At 43.9% G+C, this 21,571-nt stretch overlaps 1 protein-coding gene across 4 annotated transcripts in view; it reads left to right on the forward strand.

Annotated features, from left to right (window-relative positions):
- The window catches only part of PHKA1 (phosphorylase kinase regulatory subunit alpha 1), a 231,283-nt gene that overhangs the window by 190,219 nt on the left and 19,493 nt on the right, over window positions 1-21,571 (forward strand). For 3 of the 4 annotated variants that reach the window (XM_088444268.1, XM_088444270.1, XM_088444269.1), the window contains exons 29-30: window positions 6,371-6,409; window positions 13,282-13,311. In XM_088444268.1, the coding sequence (XP_088300394.1) occupies window positions 6,371-6,409; window positions 13,282-13,311 (69 nt within the window). The remainder of the gene's footprint in view (window positions 1-6,370; window positions 6,410-13,281; window positions 13,312-21,571) is intronic. The other variant, XM_088444271.1, reaches the window with a different exon arrangement.

A 21,571-nucleotide genomic window follows, 5' to 3' on the forward strand; every position in this document is an offset into this window, starting at 1 on the left:
TGTCATGGAAACCAGACAAGGCTCCAAAAAGTAAGCCGGGGTCGGCTGTGTTTTTTACTTGTGCTATTTGCAAGAAAAAGTTACCTAAGGGTTGTGTGGATCCAGGCTCACTATGCATAACATGCTCTGAGACGTCAGTGGCTTCGCAGCCGGGATGTTCTGCGGAGCAGTCAGTTATACCTGATTGGGCCAGGGCAATAGCAGATGACATAGCAGAGTTACGCCATGCTCAGGCTAGTGGTTTACCTTGTGCTCAGCCGCAATCCTTAGCAAATCCCGCTGTAGAGCCACTATGGGCTCGTAATATGGGTCGATGTCTTACAGAATAAATACAGATGGCTATGTTGTTGAATAAAGTTGTGGCATTGGCAGGGACTGTAGCTACTAAGAGACGTATGGTACTATCCCCTCTTGAGTTTCCTGGGGATGACTTGGGTTCGGCTTCCTCATCCCAGGATGAAGGGGAAGTGGATCCGGTTTGGGAGAAAACCTCTCTCTGGGAGGAGGATTCTCATTCTAGTTCAGGAGTAGGTCTTTTGATTGAGTCTGTTCGTCACACTTTGCAGCTACAGGATACAGCTATTCCTGAGTCTAGTTCGACTTTTTTCCTTTAAACTTAAGAAGAAACCGTTCACTGTTTCCAGCCTTCTCGCATTTTGGGGAAGTGTTAAGGGAAGCCTGGCTCAAACCTGACTCAAGGGTTCAGGCCCTGAACAAGTTTAAGATTCTTTATTCTTTTGCTGAGGAGGATAGTAGGCTTTGGGAGATCTCTCCTAAGGTGGATGCTCATATTGCTAGGTTAGCGAACTTAACTGTTATTCCTACGGCTCAGTACACTATGTTGAAGAATCCCTCGGATAGGAAAAGTGAGGCTATTCTTAAATCTATTTTTTTCTCTTTCAGGGGTCTCACTGCGCCCTTTTCTGGCTAGTGCATTGGTGATTAAGACTTTGGATTCCTGGATGGATGACCCATCTGAGGTTATTTCCTTAGCTAATCAGATGACAGAGGTTCTGGCCTATGTAGTGGGTGTCTTCTTAGACACGGTTTATGTACAGTTTCGCATCTCTGCTTTGGCGATTTCTGCCAGACGTTCTCTGTGGCTGAGGAACTTTAAGGCTGATACTGAGTCTAAGCACACTTTGGAGCCAGTCCCTTTTGAGGGTGACTTCCTATTTGGATTAGATCTTACTAAGATTATATGTAATGTTACAGGAGGTAAGAGCCATTATCTTCCCGTCTAGACTCTAAAACCTAAATCTCCCAGGTTCCATTCCTTTTAGCCCCAGGGTAGAGGAAGCTTTCAGGCCTTCTGAGGTGTGCCTAGAATCTCCCGTCAAGGTTCCTCTCGAGGTCTTGAAACCCGTCGTCCTACCACCAAGGCAGCAGGACAATCGGCATGATGGCCTGAGACCACCGACCCACCTTCAGGTTGTAGAGGCCCATTTACTCAGTTTTCAGGATGTTTGGATTCAATCCTGGTCGGATCATTGGGTGAGCAGAATTGTGTCCAGGGATTACATTCTGGACTTGGAGAGTCCCATCCCAGACTGTTGTTTTTTTGCCACTCCTTTTTCCTCAAGATTGCTGCAGAAGAAACGCTCTTATGGAAGCAGTCTCTTCTCTCATCGACTCCGGTCAATGTTATAGCTTATCTGGACGATTTGCTACTCAGGGTTCCTTCAGGATCCCTATTGCAGCAACATCTTCAGTTGACTGTAGACTCACTCCAGAGGTTTGTATGGATCTTCAACTTTCCAAAATCCAACTTCTTCCATCTCAAAGCATGGTGTTTTTGGGGCTCTTTTTCGACACCCAGTGTCAGAGAGTTTTCCTTCTGCAGAAGGAGGTTCAGGATCTCCAATCCGGAGTGAGAACTATTCTACAGTTGTCACAAGTTTCTATTCTCAGGCCCATGCAGCTGTTAGGAAAGATGGTGGCGACATTTGAGGCGGCTCCATTCACCAGGTTTCATGCACGGCCTCTTCAAAACCAACTGCTTTGTCGTTGGTCAAAATCATATCCTCGACTGGACAACAGATGGTTCAGGCTATTGCTGCAGACTCATTAGTCGCTTCGATTGTGGCTTCAGGATTCAAACTTGATCTGCTGACTGAGGAAGCCGCCGAATCTAGAGGCAGAGAAATGCGTTTCATACGAGTGGTGCAGGCAAACATTGATCCACACTGACCAGCCATTTGCCGAAAGGAACAAACACCTTCCAGTCTCCGGAGACGAGTGACTCAGCCCCGAGTGCTGTTAGCAGGCTTATCGTCAGGCTGCCAGGTGACTTTGGCAGAGACCTTACACCTCCCCATGTAGAGGGAACGGCATAAAAACCTGGAGACGAGCGACAAAGTAACAGATTCCAGTAGCGGGCTGAATGTCTGGTGGATACTTGGAACCTGTGGGTTCAACATCTCGGTAAATGAACATTGTACTTAATTTTTTCTCTTTTTACCACATGGCCATGAGGTATACCTGCTAAAAACTGTATACTGCAGGAAATTTGTAAAATACTGTTTTAGGCAAAATCTACAACCTAACAGTTATCCATATATAATATCATGGGCTATTTATATTGAACATTGTGCTTATCTGAAACACAAATGAGAACAATATTGCAAACACCATAAACATCATCAAGCCAATTCAAGCTGATTGTCAGGTGAAACAGTTTAATTATTTCAAATGGATAACGAGTGTTAGAAAGCTCTGCACTAGATCAAATATCAGGAGCTAAATATTGTGTATCAACTTACCCTAGAACAAAAAGGAATCATATTGCTACTTAAGTATCTTTACAACTGTTGTCTGCACATTTTTGCAAAAATATTTTTTGTGGCTAATCCTGAATAGATACTACCCTCCTTGGAAATAAGAGACATCTTAACAGCTATTATTTGTTTTCGTTTAACAGGCTATTGCTGCAGACTCGTCAGTCGCTTCGATTGTGGCTTCAGGATTCCAACTTGATCTGGGATCTCAGTTGGCAGTTTGGAAGTGGGGGATTGTCACCGTAGATGCCAGCTTAATAGGCTGGGTGGTCCAGGACATGCATCTGCAGGGTCTGTGGTCCGCTCAGGAATCCATTCTGCCCATTAACAATCTGGATTTGAGGGCGATTCGTTATGCCTTGGTGGAAGCCCAATCCTATCTACATAATCTTCTGGTGCGTATCCAGTCGGACCATACCACGGCAGAGTAGCTTACAAAAACAAGCAGGGTGGCATATGCAGTTGGCGTGCAATGAGGGAAATATCTAATACCCTTCATTGGGCAAAGATTTGGGACCTCATTCAGAGGCGGTTGTTAGATGCAAACGGTCGCTCTGAATGAGGGTGGCCGCTTGCATCTTGTAGTGCCGCCTCTTGGTCGATCGTTAAGCTGTGGGTTACCACCCACAGCTCTAGCGACCGACCAGGGTGATGGTCGCGATGGTCAAGACCATCGCGACCATCGGGGCTTGCGACGAGACCCTAAGGTTGGGTCTCGGCACTCGCAAGCCCCAGGGAGCTTTCTGCTCTGATCGAGCAGGAAGCTCCCCACTGACATCACTGCTGATGTCAGTGGGGCCGCCCCCAAACAGCAAACGTTCCTTCGGGAATGCCTTCGTTTGGCTGGCCACGCCCCCTGCCCGCCTCCCAAATGGGGCGAGCTGTCACTCACCATCGATAGCTCGCCCCCTTTGGTGCTAGACCCCTAGCAACGGAGCTCCCGTCGCCAGCCGGGTCTCGCGCATGCGCACGTCGGAGCCGGCTCCGACGTGCGCATGCCCAGTGGGGGAACATCGACCCGGTTGCGAGCGCTCAGCGCTTGTGACCGGGTCTGAATGACCCCCTTGGACCCCAGCAATGTCTGCAGTTTATATTCCAGGTGTGGACAACTAGGAAGCGTACTTCCTAAGCTGCCACAAGGTGTATCCAGGAGAATGGGGACTGCACCAGGAGGTGTTTGCGGAGCTAGTGTCCAGATAGGGATCACCAAACATCAATCTCATGCCTTCACGTCTCAACAAGAAGCTTCAGTTTTACAACACTCTGTCTCGAGACCCTCAGGCAGTTCTGGTGAATGCCATGACAGCTCCCTGGACATTCCATCTGGAGTATATCTTCCCGCCCCTCGCAGTGCTTCCATGAGTCCTTCAGCGGACCGACGAGAAGCTCGGCCGGTCACTCTCATTGCCCCAGACTGGCCTCGTCATCATTGGTAACCTATTATTCAGAACCTGTTGGCCGACGATCTGTACCGCCTGCCGCTCCATCTGAATCTTCTTTATCAAGGCCATGTCTTCACCCCGATTTTCCCTGGGTTGGCTTTGACGGCTTGGTTCTTGAAACCAAGATCCTAAGCGCTAAGGGGTCTTCCCAATCCTTTGGTGAAGACTATGATCCGGGCCTGCAAACAAGTTGCTTCCCAGATTTATCATCATGTTTTGAAGTTATATATAGCCTGGTGAGAGCGTCAAAAGATGAAGCCAGAGGTTTTTCATGTTTCTCGCCTTTTGTCCTTTCTCCAGGAAGGACTATCTAAGGGCCTTCGCCTGTCCTCTCTCAAGGGACAGGTTTCATTCCTGTCTATCCTTCTCCAATGGAAGTTGGCTACTATTCTGGAGGTCCAGACTTTCCTTCAGGGTGTTTTTCATTTCCAGCCTCCTTATGTCCTACTGGACCATCCTTGGGACTTAAATTTGGTATTGGAGGCATTACAGAATGCTCCCTTTGAGCCACTTGTGTCTGTGGAGTTGCGATATCTCACTCTGAAGGTTGTGTTTCTTTTGGCCATTGCCTCGGCCAGAAGAGTATCTGAATTAGCTGCTCTCTCCTGTAAGCCTCCACTTCTCATATATCTTTCGGACTGGGTGGCCCTACGTACAAAAGCTTCCTTTCTCCCGTAAGTGGCCTCTGCTTTCCATATTAACCAGGACATTGTTCCTCCAGCGTTCAAGCAGGCTTCAGCTTTGCTGAGGGTAAATCCCTGGCACTTTTGGATGTTTGTGCTTTACGCATTTATTTGGACCATACTACTTCTCTGAGGCATACAGATTCTTTGTTGGTGTTGATTGATGCACCAAAGTGAGGCTGGCCAGCCTCCAAAAGGTTCCATTGCTAGATAAGTGTACTTCTGCTACTCGTCAGGCATATTTGTCTTCGAAAGTTTCCGTTCCGGCTTCGAATTCGGGCCCACTCGACCCATGTTGTTGGGGCATCTTGGACTGTGCTGTATGGCACTTCTGTGGAGCAGTTGTGCAGAGCAGCAACTTAGTCATACGTGCACACCAAATGCTAACTCTTCCATACGTTTGCAGCGTGTGAAGCCAGTGTTGGGCGTAAGATTCTTAGAGCAGCTGGTTCAGACACTACTCCCCCTGATTAGCTTGCTTTGGGAATTTCCAGAGGCAATAGAGCGTCCCTCACATGGGCACAGATTTTTTTTACTCACCATAAAAAATTCATTATTCGAAGTCCATCTGGGGGACGCTGAGCTCCCTCCCTTTATTTTATTGGTTCTTGCCAGTTTCCTGTTCTTGTTACAGGTAGTGTACTTTACAGTTGGTTTTTTTCTGTGTTCTCTTTTTCCCTGCAACTTTGGTAAACGTAGACTGAGGTTATGGTGGACGGGGAGGGGTTATATAGGGGGTAGGAGTCAGTGTTTAACTGTTTTAGTGCCAGACTCCAAGGCCCACACTATATACCCAGAGGTAATGGAGTATCCCCCAGATGGACATCGAGGAATCTGATTTTCTCCTGAATCTAATTTTTACAAACATTGTTTATATTGTTGGCCTCTGTACCAAGTGGGGGCATCTACCAAACCTCTCCCAGTGATTCACGTGAGTCATATATTTGTGACATATAATGTTCCCTGTTCTTTCTTTTATACATGTGGTGAAAGAATTCTATCTCGGGAAAATTATGCTTTTATTGTATTTCTCACAAAATAAAAAAAAAACATATATTTTTTTTGTTGTAAATACAATTAAAGATATACTTCTTAATGTAAACATACAAATAAAGTGCTTTTTAGCATAGAGCAGACGTTCTGTAGTATTACAGCTCACAATACACTTTGAGTGATTATTCCAGCCATGAATTTTACAAGTTGGTTTTGCTGATAAATTAGTTTTCAGTGATTTGTGTAAGAGAATATACACATGAGTGAATCTAGCTCTTGGAGTATATTAGAATACACTCTACTTTCAAGTTGTAACCAAATAAATGAAAGGAGTTCAGGATTTTGGTTTCCATAATGAAAAATAGTATTAGTATTATTATTGTAATGATTATGCTTGGATCAAATGCATTGTTTGTGATGACGACGATTTGAGTACATGTTCTCTTCATCATATAACTAACTGTCTGTTTTCCAGCTGGATAAACGTAGGCTGTCTCTGGCTGCAGAAGGCCAGGTGAACTGAATAGCTCTCCTATTTGTGATCACTGCGTAGTGCACACATGCCTGCTCCAGTCACTGCATGGGCTGTCACTAGGGCTGCTTTCCATAATTGTGATCCAAACAAAATGGTTCTTTAAGGAAATGGATGGTAATTGCACTAATTGGCAGTGGTCGGTGTCACGTTTGATGGGGTGCACTGCACATATACTATCCACTTTACATTAATTACTTTTGAACACGTTCTTGTCATTTAAGGGGGTAGGTGACTAATATATATATATATATATATATAAAAAAGTATTTTTAGAATAAGTAGGTTAAATATATTTATGTACATATGTATAATATAATATGTCATTTATTTATTTTTCTTTGAAACTGTACACATGCTCCATTTATACTGCCATCACCGAGGATCTGATCTAATAGTGACAAAACCACTCTGGGCTCTTTTCTTTTGCAGATGTTTTAAGCAATGGCCGAGGCTCCATATTCACAGCTGTTCTCTCACTAGACCAAACAAAAATATTTACACAGAAAACACAATTCTCTTCTTTATTCTAATAGCAGTTAATATTTTTTATTAGTCTTTCTTATATGTGGTAGTTTTAACACAAAATTGTGCAAGGGACAATCCATGAGTAATGGACCATTTCTCTGTGCCACTCTACTGACTGGAGATTGTATACATTTTGGATATATTACTGGTGAATAATTGGTAGCAGCTAGAATCAGAATTTGGGCACCTCCATTTATATGTGGGTAAAGCAGGATCATGTACATAAAATTAAATAAAAAAAAGGCCTATAGTCATTATACTACACACAAAAATGGTATGTAGTCATTATGTTAACATTGACATAATGTTGAAAATAAAAAAGAGGTGGGGGCTAGTCTGCACACCCTAATTTTAAACTTAATAACAAGTAATACCATGCTGTGTCTTGTAATGCCATGCAGAAAAAAATAAAATGCAGGTGCACACTCTAAGCACTAAGAATACTGATAATCCAAACAATTCTAATAAACTCTAACCATGAGTATAAATAAGGTTCTTAGCATGTTTAGCCAAAAGTGTATGCCCACCTACCTTGTCAATGTAAACCTCATCAAGTGAGTCCCTAAAATCCCTAATAGAGACACAGTATATAAATGTATCTAGGGCTGTATGTGTAGACTGTAATGCAAGGACCTATACTAATTAAAATCACCTATGGGCAGGTGGGAGGGCTGCTAGTACAGGCAGAAGGAGAGAATAATATAATAAGAGGTGCTACAATTCTCCGACTTGCCATGTAGAAAAAAGATAATGCACACTCTAAGCACGTTTGGCCAAAATGCATGGACCCATCTGATGGAGTTCACCTTGACGTGGTAGGTGTGCATGCATTTTTGCCCAGACATATGCTAAGAACCTCATTTATACTACATGTTAATTGTAGAATTTATCCTGGTATTTTTTTACTATTCGTGTTCTTAGTGCTTAGAGAGCCTGATTCAGAGCCGGACGCTATTTGCGGTCGTTCGTCCAGAAAATAGGGGTTTCTATTCAAATGAACCGTTCGCTCTTTGCAGTCTGTTCACGCCTCTATATCTGAACGAGCGAACAAAGCTTGCGGTCGTTTTTTGAAAAAAAACGCCCCCTGGCCGCTCGCATCCTACATCATGTCCGCTATTTATTAGATTAATCGAGTACATCGACCAGCGTATGAATTGCTCGCTATTCTTGTGGTTGGTTTTTGCTACCACAATCTTGCGAGCAGTTCTGGCTCTAAAATAACCCAGTGACGTGGTCAATGACGCTGCTGTATTAATTATGCACACCCACAAAACGCCCGTTTTGACCTTTAAGCACGCCTGCGTTCGGATCTCCACTCCCCGTTTTCAAGCACCTTCCCCTGTTACTACCCACATACGTCTCATTTTGTCACTCAAAATAGCAGGCATTCGCTATTTAGCGAACAAACGATTTTCGGCCACACTGACTGGTTTGCGCATGCGTATAATGATCCGTACGCATGCGCAGTTGGGCAAACATCGCTCGGAGCGAACGAGCGGCCGCTTACGAGCGGCTCTGAATCAGGCCCAGAGTGTGCACCTGCATTTTCTTTTTCTTTTGCAGCAAGGCTGGGGAGCACTGGACAATGGGATTATAGGTTGGGGCTGGAGCTAGCACTTACAGTACATTAAACTGTAGTTTTAAATCCTAAACTCGTCCCCCCTGCAATCCCACAATTCCAGTGTACTTTAAGTGCCTGAGGAGTAGGGCACGATTTTACTTGGGTGCTATGCAGCTCTTTATTGTAGCTTAGATTTTCATTTTATTTGTAATAACTTCTTTTTAGGTAAGCTGTCGTTTTTCTCATCTCACTGCTTTTTTTCATTTTTTTTTTCTCATGTTATATTTGTACCTAGCTTTATTTAGGCATCACTCATGTTGACAGTGGGAGGCATGCGTTCCTTGCTGGAACGCGGAAGTATCTTAGGTCACCCATGATGGGTACTACACGAGGTGACTAGCGCACATGACCGGAACTTCCGGCATAGACGGCTTTTAGCCGAGGTAATGTGTGTGCCAACGTGTGCGATTTATACACAGTGTTGGTCTTCAGTGGCAGTGTGCAGGATGCTGACTCTTATGATCCTAGACAGAGATGTGTGAATTTCACAGGTATGATTTTTGACCATTCACCTGATATCTAGTTTGTTTCGTTTGAGGCATTTGTGTGTTTATATATGTATATACATTTGATTACCTGTTTTTCTCTGTGACCTTTTACGAGTAGTGTGATTTGTTGATGTTGTGAGGCATTGATTATGGCAAATAGTGACATTTTGCATGTACATTCTACAGGTGATTCAGCTGTTTGGCACTTGATATTTGTTTTAGGATGTTGACCCACTTGAGTATTGATCAAGGTATATTTGGTATGATTCATGTATTCCACCGTTGATGGGTGCTTTATGTCCTATCATTTGTTGCCAAGGCACTTTTTTATTTTATTATACTTGACATATTATATATTATGCCTCAGCCAGTATGGATACAGGTGTATTACACATAGTGATCATGTTGCCACATTACCTCTTCCACAGTCATTCATGTTGTTTTTGTGCGGTTTGTATACTTTTTACATTTTTTTGGAGCCTGGCAGACATTGTCATTTCTTTTTCCTTTGTCCACAGATAAAACACAACTTTTTCAATGTTGTTTGCTTTGTTGAGCTATTAACTCAGGTCTTGAGAAAGGTTCATGTTTGAACTGAGACGTTGACCAGACATATGGCATCAACCAGACTTGCGGCTTAAGCATTTATCGTTTATGCATGATGAACTATTATTATAAATAAAAAGAAAAATTCTCTTCAAAGTGGCGAGTGCTTCCTTCCTTTGAGGAATTGTAACTGTTATTTAAGGGGCCGATCAGGTCCTTGGCTAGCACCCTGACGATGATTTCCGGATGTGAGTGCAGGACAACTTTGGATATTTATATATATTCAAGATGAGCATATTATATTTATGAAGAAATTATAAATCACTTTTGCTGCACCGCAGTGTAACTCAGAGTCTTCCCTCAAACTCCGCTCCGACGACTTGAGCCTTGCCCCTAATTGCTGCTGCACTAGAGCACATCCCTCCCAGTCCCTGCCTGGAGCCCAGTGAAGAGATAGATTCGCGAGATGATGATGTCATCATCTCGCGAGGTCAGTCAGCAGCTCTTCAGCGGCGCAGCTGGTGGAAACACGATAATCAGTGAGCAACCACACAGTCCCGGGACCTCCCCCATACCCATATTGACCCGTCTGCTGCTGCCCTGAAGTCGTTAAGTTTTAATAAAGGATAATAGAGAAAATGAATCTGCACGGTGCAGTGGGTTAGTTGCTGGGCCAGCGGGCACCCTTAGCTGCTGGGCCCCATAGCAAGTGCACCCCTTGCACCCTCTATAGTTACGCCAGTGCCCTTAATCTATTTGCTTATTGTTCATGGTTGGTTCTGTTAGCAGATGGGATGACAGACAGCTGTGGCAGACAAAGAACATCAACTCTGTGGTTGCTCCAGCTTCCCCAATATTTTTGTTGCCATAGTCATTACCCACAGCAGTACATTGGCAGACAGTGTAAGTAAAGGTAATGGAGTACTGGAGCGCTACACCATGTGGTACTACTGAATGGTGATAATGGAGTATGTATATGTTGGACAATTACTGTAGAGAAAAACAATGTGGTGTAAATGTTTTACTGATAACAAACAATAAAATTCCATGTACATTCACAGTGAGAAAAGAATTTCAATTGGTACATGAAAGTATTAATAAATTAACACAAAACAATATCTTAACCAGATATGCATATAATAGGATAAATGCAATTGATTAATGTAAATCAGTGAAACTGCATGCATAATGTTTTTGTTTAAATCACTGATAAGATATAGATGAACTCTCTCGAGTTGAGAGCGTTGTAATGACAGATAGCTGTATATAATGTTTGTCACAATAGCGACTGTTCCTTTGGTATGGATGTGACAGTACTGCGAATCCAAGTAAAATTGTATGTGTGTCAGATGTGCGGCGTCCCGCTAATCTGACTCTGTGTTGATGAATAAATCTGTAGTCTGTATGAGATGGGTGCCCCGGGGTTTGCTCCTTGACAAAGGCGGAAGCCGAAACACGTTGGAGACCGATACTACACATATGAGACAGATGGCAGAATCGCTAACAGCACCCAATAACCAGCCGTTAATTGTAATTGTCCAACATATACATACTCCATTATCACCATTCAGTAGTATCACATGGTGTAGCGCTCCAGTACTCCATTACCTTTATTGATCATTTAATATCTAGAGATGGGACATCTCTATTTTCTGGAGCAACTCCCCTTTATCTCTATTAAGCGCTGGCTCTTTTCCTTATTGATTTTCGAAGACAATGTAAGTACCCCCAGTCATTTTATATAGTTGGCTCCTGTGGACAGGCGTGTTTGGAAATAGTGCTTAGAGAAAGCAGTAAGCAAGGTTTCTGGAAAGACAGTTTCTTACACCCACAAACAGAAAATGCCCCAATCTGAGTACACCAATAAGCAAAAGTTACTTGTACTAATAGTTGAGGGAAAGTCCAGGAAAGTGGGAGTAAAATTATGATATTCAACTTACAGCGAGAGCCACAAGCAGAATTCATTGTAGAAACACTGTGGGAGGAGCAATGGAGCATTAGGATTTTCATCTAATGGGGGCTTTTAGAAGGAAGTTCCCTAGCACAATAACCCCATCAGTCAGTGCCAGGTGAAAACAAAGCATGTACATCAATAAATCTCACCATATTCAGAAGGGTACCGGGAACTTTCAGGATCCCAATTATAAAGCCCCGGAGCAAATATCTTATGGGATAGACTCTTTCTCATCCTCTCACTGGATCTTTGAAAGACATCATTGTAACGCTCAAACCCAGTTAGGTGCCACTCCTTCCATTGTTTGTATGCATATAGAGCTATGTACACATGATCTTTTTGTAAAATATTTACCATTTTTATTCTACTGTGCAGTGTAGGTTGATTTGTTACCATGGGGTTCTACACAGCCGTAAGTAGGAACCTAGTCAGTGGTGACCATAATTATGGTGATTTTTCTTTTGTTTTTGCTCTGGTTTTGGAAGGGAAGGATGATCAGACATTTTACCTCCAGTCAGAACAGTATACACACCAGGGCAGAGTAAGTCCAGGTTTTCTACATAAATGGCTCTATTTTGCCACCGCACTCTGGGCCTGATTCAGAGCCGGACGCTCTGAAAGAGCGCTCGCTCTGAATCAGGGCGTTTTTTTCTTTTTTTGGTGCGGCCTCCGGGCCGCTCGCATAGCTGTGGGTGACCACCCACCGCTATTGCGAGCGGCCAGGTGATTGTCACGATGGTTGCGACGATCGGTGCTTGCGACGAGACTTAGTGAGCTTCTGACTCTTAATAGAGCCGGAAGCTCACCACTGACATCACTCGTGATGTCAGTAAGGCCGCCCCCAAACGGCAGGCGTTCCGTCGGGAACGCCTCCCTTTGGCCAGCCACCCTCTCCTGCCCGCCTCCAAAATGGTGCGAGCTGTCGATCAAAATCGATAGCCGCCCCCTTTTGGTGCGAGACCCGGAGCGACGGAGCACCCGTTGCTAGCCGGGTCTCGTTCATGCACACGTCGGAGCCGGCTCCGGCGTGCGCATGCGCAGTGGCCAAACATCGACCCGCTCGCGAGCGGGTCTGAATCTGGCCCTCTGTCTGATCAGATAACTCTGTGTGGCCTCAGTCATGTGGCTGTTTTGACACAGACCCCTCTCAGGGGAGCCACTCCATGACCTACTTACAATATCCCCAGTGCAATAGGTGGGTGTCCTATTGCCTTGATAAAATCCACAACTGCGTGTGCAAAAAGCTTTAATGAGGGCAATTACTATATTTGGCAAATTTTACATTTGCTCACATTTTCATTCATATGGGTTTTCTTCTTTCAGCTTGTCGATTATATGAATACATTGAATCTTTCCACTAACTAATCTTTCTACTAATTATATATACATTTAATATAATTTCTTATTTCAATTAATTGTATTCATCAATTACTTAAACATCACACACAACTTATTGAATTTTTAAATTTGTACTTTGCTGGTGTTTGTGAAGACTTCAGTGTCCTTTGCTGACTGTTCTTGATGATTATGTCGCTTGAATTCCAAGACCACAACCTAATTCCAAGACTACAAAGACTGGCAATAATTGTGGCTTTCATTACTCCTAATACTTTGGTCCTAACTGTCTTACACTTTGCTTTACTAATGGCTCATTAATTTAAACAGCCTACAGGTATTTCAGGTCCTAATGTATGTTGTTTTATGTTGCCCATTGCAGGACACAGAATTATTTTCAGCTGTCCCGTTGGTAAGTATCACTTTTTGTTTAGATCACTTGTACAATATGCAATGCCTTTCTATAGCTACCATTATTTTGAAGACCATAAAATGAACCACAAATTTCTTTTTAAGTAGCAAATTCGGTAAAATGGATCTGGGAACCTTTTTCAGCTAATGACTTTTAATTAGCATGTGATAAACAGATTTCTACTTCAGGGTCCATAGGGTATCCACAGGATACCTTGGGGTATAGGCGATGGCGGCAGACATCGGGCACCACAGAGTTAAAGTTTTCAGCTTCCCAGGATGCACTGGGGTCCCTCTCCTATACCCCCCCCCCTCCCCTGAGCCAAGGCAAATTTGTTTCGTAGGTGCCCGGCACGGAGTCGGATCACCTCTTCAGAGTGGGACTGTTGGAATAGCCCTGAAGCTTCTTCCAGCAGCGTTGCTGCGATGAATATGAGCGGGCAGCATGGACAAGCTAATTAGAGGTCCTTGCTGCCACTCCTTCACCCTGCCGAGCCAGAACACCGGTACTGATCCGGGGATGCTGGTGTGTACCAGGGTCTCAGCTAGCGGGGACCCCGGTATTCCAGACTGTGGCCGGATTCACAGGGATTCAGGTAAGCAACGGGAACCCGCGGTTGGTTACCACCCATTCACAGTCTTAGTCTTATTTGTCCCTAGGCAGGGGGAACCCTGGGGACAGGCTGCGCGGAGCAAGGTACTGATCCTCCGCTTCAACTAGACCACCAGGGACAGCGGGCTGCAGCAGTATAGAAAATGCTCCAGCGTCCCAGGAGTTAATTGAATTCCAGGGGTGTGTGCTTTCCCTGTCTCACAGGCGGCGCCTCCCCCGCTGCACAGTGCCTTTCCACAGCGGTCTGGCGGGCTGTGGCAGCGTTCCTCCCCCGGGCCTGACTCCTATCAGCTCCTCGGCAGCCATTTTATGCAAGTGGCGAACGCTGTTGGATTGTGATACAGGGGACAGTGCGGTCCGGGTCCCCCGCATACCTCTCCTCTGATGAGGTCACTGTATGCAGCACTGTTTCCTACCAGGCTCTGTGTCTGCGTAGTTGATCATAGTGCCTGTAGTGCAGGTGATTTATTTATGCATTGTATGTGACTATATGCTAGCGCTGTCTGCCTGTACTTTCACTGCTGACTGTCAGCCATTTTACTATCCCTGTCATTCTCTCCCTTGCGGTGCGGTGCTGCAGGGTGCTTCTTGCCTCACAGTTAAAATGAAAAGTGTTTTTCTGTGGTGCGTCACATACACATCGTTCACACTCATCATGTCTGAGAGTGAACGTAATTATTCTCCTCAGCTAAAACGTACCACATGCTCAGTACTGTTAGCCGAGGGTAATCTGAACTCTGAGGGTTTTCTCACATTTAGATGATATATGTATTTGTGGAAATAGGTATTGCACTCTGCCACATTTATGCAGCTTGACAAGCATCAGCCAGGACTAGTATTTTGCTTTGCTACTATAATGTGTGTGTGTGTGTGTGTGTGTGTGTGTGTGTGTGTGTATATATATATATATATATAATATGCTATGTGGTTGCAGTATACCCAGTGCATGCTGTGTGCGATTACCATGCGGTTGGGCCTGCAGGTATGATGTACACCCTGCTGTTACCCTCTACCTGTTACGAGGCAGGTCCATGAGAAGATACAGCTAATTCTCTCTCCCTGGTGGTTTTTTTTTTTTTAAATTGAGTACATTTTTATTGGTTTATAGAAATACATTAACAAATAACCAAACAAAATATATATACACATAAAACATATATATATATATATAAAAAAAAAAAAAATACCACACTATACAAATATTGGAATATTGTCAAAAATAACACCTGAAAAATTGGCAAAATCAACTAGATCCCAACAAATTCTCAACTTATCACACAGCACATTACCTCCAACAAAGTAATAATCTACCTAATTATCCTAACAATAATATACCGGTCAATCATTAGGCAATGCACGGGCATAACAGGATTTAAGCCAACTGCTCCAGATACGTTCATACTTCTTCTCAGCTTTGCGACAAATAAACACATGTTTTTCATGTTCAACAGTGGTATGGACCAAGGACAGCCAAGCATTATAATCTGGTCCTGTAGGAGCCATCCACGACCGAGCCACACATACCTTAGCTAGTGTACACATATTGACAATGTATTGTTTAAGATATCTGTCCACTACCTCATCGTCCATAGAGCCTAAACAGCACGTCAATGGCGTAGCTAAAGTGGGAGCAATACCTGTATTGGACAAAACTCTCAGAACCTTATTCCAAAAAGTGCTAACCACCGGACAATCCCATAGAAGGTGCCAGAAAGTACCGCTACTAATTTTACACTTAGGGCATATGTCAGATGCTCTCCCCCCAAATCTCAGCAAACGAACAGGAGTTAAATAGGTACGGTGTAAAATAAACAGTTGAATCTGTTGAAATCTTATAGAAGTTGTGGAAATACGAGGAGCTTCTAGAGCGTTATCCCATTCCGCATCACTTATAAGGCCAATATCTCTCTCCCACTTTGATCTAAGATGTGGTAAACTATCCTTATGATAAGACGACAATATATAGGAGTATAAGTAAGAAAGCGTCTTCCGGGGACCTAAAGATAAAAGGAATGACTTCAATGGGGATATTTGAATTAGATGAGGGCCATCTGAAAATTGAGCCGAGAGAGCATGCCGTAATTGTAAATATCTATAGAAATATGATTGAGGGAGATGATGAGCTTCTTGGAGTTGTGCAAATGATTTAAGAATTGAAGTGTCATATAAATGACCCAATGTAGTTACACCGTTAGAACCCCATGTCACCTCAAGCTGTAAAGAGGCCAGTTCAGGTAATATACGATAACTACATAGAGAAGTGTCTGGATCTAATCCCGTAAACTGTAGAATACTAGATACCAATTTCCATATCTTAATAGCTTGCATCAACAGGGGAGGGCCTTTCTGTATAATTCTACCCGCAAGCAAGGCCTGCAATGGTGTAAAGTTAGGGAAAATCTGAGAAACCAACAAAACGTGCAGGGCATTAGGGGAGTCATCTTGAAGCCATAACCGTATATATGCCATCTGCGCCGCATAATAATAAAATTTAAAATTTGGAAGAGCCAAACCTCCCCCAGACCTAGATCGGGTCAGAGCTGCCAATTGAATACGTGGTCGACGATTCACCCAGACCAATGAAGAAAGAAGACTATTCAAACGCCTAAACAATGTATCTGTAATAAAAACAGGAGAATGCTGCAAAACGTACACAAATTTTGGCTGCACCACCATCTTTATTAAGTTAATTCTACCAGTAACGGTAAGAGGGAGCCGGCGCCAGGACTGAAGTTTGCCCTTTAAGTAGACAAACAGGGGCTCAACATTCAATACTATATAGTCCTTTGGGGAATTAGTTATCCAGATACCTAAATATTTAAATTTATTTACCCAACAGAGGGAGAGTGACAATGGGAACAGTCGGATACAACCCCCTAAGAGGAAGGATAGATGATTTGTCCCAGTTTATCTTAAGACCAGAAAAAATACCAAATTGTTCTATGACTTGAAGAACCACAGGCATAGCTGTTACATAGTCAGACAAAAAAAGTAATAAATCATCTGCATATAAGGAAACTTTGTCCATTCTATTACCCAATTGTAGACCTATAATATCATGGTGAGAACGTATAATACAGGCTAACGGCTCAATAGCCAATGCAAACAGGGTTGGGGACAAGGGGCAACCCTGTCTTGTGCCCCGAGACAGGGGGAAGGATGGGGAGATAAACCCATTCACTGACACCCTGGCAGTAGGGTTCGCATACATAAGCTTTACCCATTTCAAGAACACCGGCCCAAACCCAAAACATAACATGACCTCCCACAGAAAGGGCCACTCCACAGAGTCAAATGCTTTTGCAGCATCTAATGACACAATAACAGAGGACGATTCTTCACCATGGGAGGCCTGTAAGTGAGTGTGCAGCCTTCTAATGTTCTCCGATGTCGACTTGCCTGGCATAAATCCTGATTGGTCTGGGTGAACAATCGAAGTAATAACAGTGTTTAGCCGAATAGAAAGGATCTTAGCCAAAATTTTGGCATCTGTGGGAATTAGAGAAATTGGCCTATAGGAATCAGGGTATCTAGGGTCCTTCCCAGGTTTAGGGAGCACAACAATTATGGCTTCAGACATAGATGGAGAGAACAAATTATCTTCATAGAGCCCATTAAACAGATCTAAAAGTCTTGGAACAAAGATACGAGCATGTTTTTTATATATCTCTATGGGAATCCCATCAGATCCGGGTGCCTTGTTACCGGGAAAGGAACTAATCACAGCATCTACCTCCTCCAGGGTCAACGGGGCATCTAAATACGCCCGAGCCTCGGATGACAATTTTGGAAGCCTAGCAGAAGCAACATATAATGACAAAGCATTCACGTCCTCAGTCAACTGTGTTTGATATAAGTTTTTATAAAATAAACTGAAAACCTCTGCAATATCTTGTGTAGATGTGACCATAGAACCCTCAGGCCCAATTAGTTCCGAGACAACAGCAGAAGGACGATCAGCTTGAACCAAGTGTGCCAAAAAACTACCAGTTCTGTCAGCCTGCATATAATATAAATGAGAACGGAATAACAGTCTACGGTTCATTCTATCTGTCAAATGATCAGTCCACTCTGTCTGTGCAGTCAACCATTTTAAACGTGAAGATTCCAACCTGTCCCCCAAGTAATCCAACTCAAGATTTCTACAGGCCATCTCCAAAACACGTTCTTTTTCCCTATAAAATGTTTTTAATTCTGCTACCCTTTTGATCAGAGACCCACGTAAATATGCCTTGAAGGCGTCCCAAACATTAGCTACAGAGGCAGGTCCCACATTGTCAGTGAAATAGCCATCCCACATAACTTCCAGCTCTGAACCTGCACCCATTTGAAGAAGCCAAGAGGGGTGTAGTTTCCATAAACGGAGACCTCTAGGACTACACATATTCAATTCTACTAGAAGTGGGGAGTGATCTGAGATTCCTCTGGCTTTATATTCAATGTTAGTTATATTAGGTACAATAGATGGGGACACCAGGGCCAAATCCAATCTAGAGAAAGAGTGATGCGCGGAGGAAAAACAGGAGAATTGTTGTACTCCAGGGTGTTTAACTCGCCACGCATCAACCCATCCCAAGTCAGTTACAAACTTAGCAAAGCCCTCACCACCTTTAGAAAGAGAACTTGAAGACTCACGCCACTTATCCATAGACTGGTCCATTATATTATTGAAGTCTCCCAAACAGAGCACTGGCGTATCTGGAGAACGGGCCACAAATTCAGCAGCTTTTTTTAAAACGTCATATGAAAAAGGAGGGGGGATGTACACTGCTAACAATAAAATGGGCTTAGAATACAGTACACAATCCAGAAACACATATCTGCCATAAGGGTCAGTTTGGACCGCAGTAAAAGAAAAAGGGACAGATTTATTAATAAGAATGGAGACACCCCTGGATGATGAAGTATGCGAGGAGTGATAAGCCCATCCCACCCATGGTCTTTTTAGAGCTAGTACCTTACTCCTGACCAAATACATCTCCATTAGACAAGAAATATCAGGCCCATATTGCTTAATCATTTTAAAGACCAAAGAGCGCTTTAAACGATCATTAACCCCCCGGACATTCCATGTTAAAAGTTTCACCATTGTAATACATTGAACTATAAAGCATAATTGAAGTTACCTTAAAAATAGTGTGGTACAGAAAAAATAAAAAAAAACATTTGTAAGAAAAAGACTGGACAACCCATCCAAAACCACCCCCCACCCTGTATACCCACCCGAACTTAGGCATACTTAAACCCAAAACTAAACTAAACTACACTAAAACCCACAGGATACAACTACTCGATCCTTATAGGCGTAAAAGGCACTGGAATAAAAATAACCACCAATGCAACGGAACTCTCCGGCCATATTTTGACCGAAATATCAACATAAACAACAAAAGAAAAAGAAAAACCCTACCAGGAAAAAAAATATATATACCCAGTAAGGGGAGCGGGACATAGAACAATATCCAACCAATATCACAACATGAATATTATTATAGAAATATAAATATTGGAATATCAGAAAAAGGCCTATTTAATGTCGTAATGACACTAGCAATTTCTGGCCATAAACAAATATAATCAGCAAATGCAATCAGTACAGTCATTCCGGTGCCATTTGCCTGTTCCCAGGAGATCTCCGGTCCAGCCACGCCGCAGCCTCCCGTGGTGTAGAGAAAAATTTTGACTCTCCATCCGCAACCACTCGCAGCTTAGATGGAAAAATCATAGCGTACTGAAGATTTAAATCCCGGAGACGACGCTTTATTGGAAGGAATTTAGCTCTGTCTTTTTGGACATCCATTGCGAAATCAGGAAACATAGAAATTTTTACACCGTTGCGTTCCAGTGACCCTTTAACTCGAGCCAATCGAAGCACAGGATCACGATCCTGGTAATGAAGAAATTTGGCTATAAATGTGCGCGGTGGAGCGCCAGGCGGCAGGGGACGGGTAGGGATCCGATGCGCTCTCTCCACAGCAAATTGGTTAGTAAATGAGTCTCTGCCATATGTATCCCCCAACCACTTCTCAAGGAATGTTTCAGGTGAAGACCCCTCCTCTCTTTCCGGGAGACCAACGAACCGCACGTTATTGCGGCGCAGTCTGCCCTCCATATTGGAAATTTTATGCTGCATTGCGGACATTTGGGATGTCGGGGAGGCCACTTGAGCCCGTAGTGGGGTCTGGGAATCTTCCAGATTAGATAGACGTGTTTCTGCCTCCCCGACTCTTTCGCGGACCTGCTGGAGACCTTGATGAAAAGAAGATATATCGGATTGAACTTTCTCAATCTTATCTGCCAATTTAGTCTCGCAGGAGGTAACTGCTTCCAGCACTTGTTGCAGCGTAACTTCTGGTGATGAATCTGACCCAGATGCAGCAGGGGGAGGTGGGGTCACAGACTTGGATGTACCCTGGGGATCACAACACACTGGGGGCACAGGAGTAGAGGAACGGGCAAAGCGTTCCAGTTTTGCAGCAGCAGCATGACCTGTTTTCCCCATAGTATTAATATAATGTAGGAGACTAGTTATAATATATAAATGCACAGGTAGTGACACAGCAGCAGCAACAGGCAGAGATTCCTCCAAACTTAGAAATCACTTACAAGGAAAAAAGTGTTGCTGAGTCCCACAGTTGCAGAGCTGACAGTTCTCCACACAGAGCAGGGAGAAATAGTGATGTCTGGCAGAACTCCAGCAGTATTAGACTCAGAGATAACCTCCCTGACCCTGACTCTAAACACAAGCCAGGCAGGAGAAGCAGACCAGAAGCTCCCAGCAAAGCACCCTTGTCAGGCACAGACAGGCTGCATAATACAGAAGCCAACAGGAGAGGAGAGGCCTGGGTGCAGCTCTGGAATCACAGATAGGCAGGCCCAGGGAATGCAATGGAGGCCCTCAAGAGCCACTCTCCTCACTCCACACAGCGCCAACCAAGTCAGCAGGTTCCTGGCAAGGTATGTGAGAGACAGCAGGGTAGTAACGTTGATATAGGGGTCTAGGAGGGTTAAGCAGGATTATCAGCCGGAGAGCTCAGAGTCCCTGTGTCCTACACTATTGCTGCCGTGGCCACGCCCCCCCTCCCTGGTGGTTTACACGGTGTTCACAGTAGTGTCTCTCTCTCTCTCTCTCTACCTTTGTACAGAGACTGATGGCTACGACCAGTCCATGTTGCAGGGATTTCCCTTAAGCCAACATGGGGCATGCGTTAGGCAAAATCAGCCTTTTCGCCTACTCTTCGCTTTGACAATGTAGTTTCGCGTGTATGCCATGCTAGGTAGGCTGTCTGAGATTCGCCAAAGTGATACTTTTTCACCTGTGCGATACCTTTTCACCTAAAGCGATACTTTTTCGCCAAAGTGAGACCTTTTCGCCAAAGAGAGACCTTTTCGCAAATGCGAGGTTTCGCGGGCGCGAAACTTGTCTGTGTCGAGGGTATTCTGCTGAATTCCCTTCGTCAATGATATCACAGGAATGTTAACTGCAGGATATCCATTTCCTGTAGTTCATTACATGCCTACTGAGTACTGCACCCTTACCTATGTTCTCTCGAATGCTAAGTGTTGCAAAGTGGTGCTTTGTTGGAAGTCCATATACTCCCTTACAAGGGGGGGCTTCCAGAACAGGCCAGCTAGATAGCCAGAGAAT

The sequence above is a fragment of the Taudactylus pleione genome, unplaced genomic scaffold (assembly GCF_031769625.1).
Source record: "Taudactylus pleione unplaced genomic scaffold, aTauple2 ptg000352l, whole genome shotgun sequence".
NCBI lineage: Eukaryota > Metazoa > Chordata > Amphibia > Anura > Myobatrachidae > Taudactylus > Taudactylus pleione.